The sequence below is a fragment of the Saccostrea cucullata genome, unplaced genomic scaffold, assembly GCF_032062105.1.
Source record: "Saccostrea cucullata isolate Sc308-1 unplaced genomic scaffold, CSIRO_AGI_Scuc_v1 ctg17919, whole genome shotgun sequence".
Classification (NCBI taxonomy): Eukaryota; Metazoa; Mollusca; class Bivalvia; order Ostreida; family Ostreidae; genus Saccostrea; species Saccostrea cuccullata.
This window is the reverse complement of record NW_026934252.1, coordinates 5,972-10,360: the sequence shown is the minus strand read 5'-3', so window position 1 is coordinate 10,360 and position 4,389 is coordinate 5,972. Positions and strand designations below refer to the sequence as shown.

The window sequence follows — 4,389 nt, the reverse complement described above, 5'->3', positions numbered from 1 at the left end:
TCCAAATGAAATTTCTAACAAAATTAATAAAACAGTTTCTTTAATTTTCAATCAAAGCATCATGTTTAAGTCAAGATTTAACTTTATTTACAAAAAATGTCCAAAAACCGTCATGTTAAAACAAGCAATCAACCTCATTTTAATTGAAACCCATTTTTCCTGACGAAGCTATGTTTTCGTTTTCTTAACTTCTTCGCTTCGTTAAACAAACGATATCGGTGTTTTCATCGTTGACTTGAAGGGATTTCATCATCCTCCATACATATATTCTGTCTCACTGGGGTATCTGTAAAACATTTTAAATATTTTACCTAAGAGTTCTTATTCTCTTTTTATCTTTTCAGTTTAAAGGAGATATTAAGATAAATAAAAGTAGCTTAAAAACGTTTTTACATTCCACTTAGAAACCATTCATCAAGCATGGAAAACAGTCAATAACATTTTCGCTATGAATTTCAATTTAGTTCAATTTTTTTCTAAATCAATATCATTGCATCTAATACAAGAGGTTCGTGGGCCACATTGCTCACATTCGCACTGTGGCTAGCATGAAAGAAAATATTAGTTATTATTGAAAAGTCTAAACCATTATTTAAATGGGAGAAGGAATGATTTGCACAAACCTTGTTAAATTGTCTAAACTTCTTCCATATCAATATATGAAAGACCAATTACATCTTTGCTATTCTAGACAAAATATTTAAAGAATTTTATCATATATTTCTATGTTTAACTTTGGTCAGCTAGTGTGACCCTGCCCAACCACCGGTGGTTGAAACGAATTTGAATCTACACTTACTGAGAATGCTTCCCTAAAAATATGATCAATCGTGCCATTGCTAGTCTTTAGTTTTTAATACATTTTTCATACATATTTCAATGTGAAACTGCTCGGTCTTTGTGGACGCTGCCAAGCCCCGGGTGTCGTGTAATGATTTGAACTTGAATCTATACTAACTGAGGATGCTTCCAAAAAATAAGACCAATCATGGATTTTTTAATTTAGGGAAGTTAATTATAGAATTGTCCTATATATTTCTTTTTAAAACAATGGTCAGTCATTGTGGCCCCGCCCTACCCTTGTGGGTAATAATTTCTATATACTTCAAGATACACTACCTGATGATGATTCCATAAAAATATGAACAAACATGGCTTTTGAGTTTTACTTATTCATAATTATGTCCCTTTTGAAGGGGGCCTAGCTCTTCATTTGAACAAATTTGAACCCCCTTAACTAAAACAGTTTTTGTGGCAAGTTTTAATGAAGTTGGCCCAAAAGTTCTTGAGAAGACGATGAAAATGTGAAAAAGTTTACAGACTAACGGACAGACAGAGGGACATACAGACTGACAGATGGACAGACGGATGTCGGACAAGATGTGATCAGAAAAGCTCACTAAAGATTTCAGTTCAGGTGAGCTCATAAACTGCTTCCAAAACCAAACCTAATTCTCTTATTTGAAGATTTTTTATCCTACCAACTACAACACTGCTTGTTGAAATTAAATTTATATTTTTGGTCTACCTTCATTCTTTCTGTCTTGCTTTAATTCCAATTTCTCTTCTTTCCCTTGTTCCATTTCACTTGTGCTCGAGACAGGATCTAAAAATTTTAATTGTTCTTTAGAAGAATCCATTCATCAAGCATTGGAAACAGTCAGTTATATTTTCACCATGAATAAAGTTCAATAATTTTAATTTATATCAGTTTCATCGCATCCAGTTTTAACTGAACCCAAAACTTAACCTTTAATTTGGAGTTTTATCATCCAACCACCTACAACATTGGTTGTTGTCTTTTGAATGAAATTATAAGAATTCATATAGTTTGATAACTTATTGTTGATAAGCTTTGGTCTACCTTCAATCTTTCTTTCTTGCTTTCCTTTAAAGTCCTCTCCTTTTTCTTGCTCCATTCCACTTGTGGATGAGACAGGATCTGTAAATTTCATTTGTTCTTTTGAAGAAATCATTTATCAAGCATGAGAATCAGTAAATTATATTTACGCCATGAATATAGTACAAACGATATTCTTTACATTAATTTCCTTGAATAAATTTTAAACCGAAACCAAATCGAAAACTCTAATTGGAGTTTTATCATCCTACCAACTTCCTCATTGCTTCTTGTTTTTTGAATGAAATTAAACAGAATTCATAAAGTATGATAACTTATTGTTGATAACTTTGGATATACCTTCTATCTTCTTTACTTGCTTTCCTTTCATCTCCTCTTTTCCAGGTTTAGAGAGTCGAGATTCATCTATTAATTAAATATAGTTATATAGTTTAACTTGAAATCTTCCTCATTCTTATTACTTACTTATTTTTCTAAGTGAAGATATTATTTGTTTTGGATCTTCATTGTATTAAAATCTCATGAAGTAATCTGTGTGTGCTTACATTATTCTGTTCTTTCAGTGAGATTTAATGGGTAAATAGATTGAGGTTAGGATTGAGGTTAAGATTAAGGTTAAGGTTAGAGTTAGGGATCATTTGATATAATGGTTTATGTAAAGATTTCAGTTTGGTACTAAGATCACATACAAAGTATGACTTGAGATTTAAAAGAAATCAAAGAGTTTTTACCACAAATATATATATATATTGTGAATTAATTTTCAGTTAAATACAGTTGACGTACAGACGTTTTCAAAAGAATTGTTTATTCCAATAAATTCCCTTCATGGACAAAGTCAATATTTCATGATTCATATTATCGGGTCAAGAGAAGATATTTATCTATTTGCTTGTTTCATAACGCAATTTTTACACTTCAGATCAGGGTATTCACTGTGGTATTCAATACGGTATTACTTTCAATACGGTATTTACTTATATCTTCAACTAAAGTCATTTTCTCTTATCTATATCTCAAATTTTGATAATCGTAAAAAATACTTTATTTCTTATTAACTCGGTCATTTTTCATCCACATATTGAAGTTTGTTTTATTCTCAGAAAATATTTAAATCTCAAGCATTAAGAAAAGATTCCTTTTCCTCTATTCCACTTACCGGATTCTTTGATTTTCTTTGACATCTTCCTATTGTCTTGAGTAGTAAAATGGCGGTTTAAACGTACAAGTATGCACGTGATAATAAAAATAGAACTGACGTAAAGGTTTTAAAACTCTCTATGAAAAAAAATATATCAGTAAAACTGTACCTACAATTATCACGTGATTTTTGGGGGCATTGGCAAGATGCAACTTACCAGGAGTTACAATAAAAGCCCCATTACCCTACCCGTAACAAAGAGTCAAAGCTGAATCAATAAGCTAATAAACATTCTTTAGAGTAAGAGTTGTACCAAAATGTATGATAAAAAAGAGGGGTTAGGGAGCGGAAGGGAATTATTCTTGTTATACGAAATTAAATTATTATTTTTTTACTGTAACATTTCCTTCCTTGTGAATTCAATGATTTCTCTATATATCCAAACAAATGATTTCCAAGCAAGATTTGGACAAAAAGGTATAAAACCTAAATATGTAATAATACTTGACTCAAATAGATCAGTAATTAATCATCGATTTTCAACTTTAGAAAAAATAAATTGAGCTATAAAATGAACGATTCCATCGGGAATCGAACTCGGCACCCCTTAATCTGAAGTCCGCTGCTCTACCTACTGAGCCAAAGTGTATGATGGAAATAACAAAATAAACTTTGATACTTTGCTACACAAAGTATTAAGATAAAAAAAACAATAACCACGCCTACTGAAATCACGTGACAAAATTTGACATTGACGAGATGACTCCGGAGCGATCTTCGTAAAACCCCCTATACCCTAACCCTAACCCCTAAACCTAACCCTAACCCTAACCCTAACCCTAACCCTAACCCCTAACCCTAACCCCTAACCCTAACCCCTAACCCTAACCCCTAACCCTAACCCTAACCCTAACCCCTAACCCTAACCCTAACCCTAACCCCTAACCCTAACCCTAACCCTAACCCCAAACCCAAACCCAAACCCAAACCCAAACCCAAAAAATGAACGATTCCATCGGGAATCGAACTCGGCACCCCTTAATCTGAAGTCCGCTGCTCTACCTACTGAGCCAAAGTGTATGATGGAAATAACAAAATAAACTTTGATACTTTGCTACACAAAGTATTAAGATAAAAAAAACAATAACCACGCCTACTGAAATCACGTGACAAAATTTGACATTGACGAGATGACTCCGGAGCGATCTTCGTAAAACCCCCTATACCCTAACCCCTAACCCTAACCCTAACCCTAACCCTAACCCCTAACCCTAACCCTAACCCTAACCCTAACCCTAACCCTAAGTTTTAAGATACCAGGTTAGTTTAAGATACCAGGTTAGGTTTAAGATACCAGGTTAGGTTTAATTTACCAGGTTAGGTTTAA

At 33.0% G+C, this 4,389-nt stretch overlaps 1 protein-coding gene across 1 annotated transcript; it reads right to left on the bottom strand.

Moving 5' to 3' along the window:
* Positions 1-209: 209 nt before the first annotated feature.
* LOC134240349 (uncharacterized) lies at positions 210-3,189 on the bottom strand. Its single transcript, XM_062722446.1, has 5 exons — positions 3,021-3,189; positions 2,201-2,266; positions 1,865-1,942; positions 1,529-1,606; positions 210-286 (listed from the first exon to the last, which is right to left on the bottom strand). The coding sequence occupies exons 1-5, from the start codon at positions 3,043-3,045 to the stop codon at positions 225-227; spliced, it is 309 nt and encodes a 102-aa protein (XP_062578430.1). The 5' UTR covers positions 3,046-3,189; the 3' UTR covers positions 210-224.
* Positions 3,190-4,389: the final 1,200 nt, after the last annotated feature.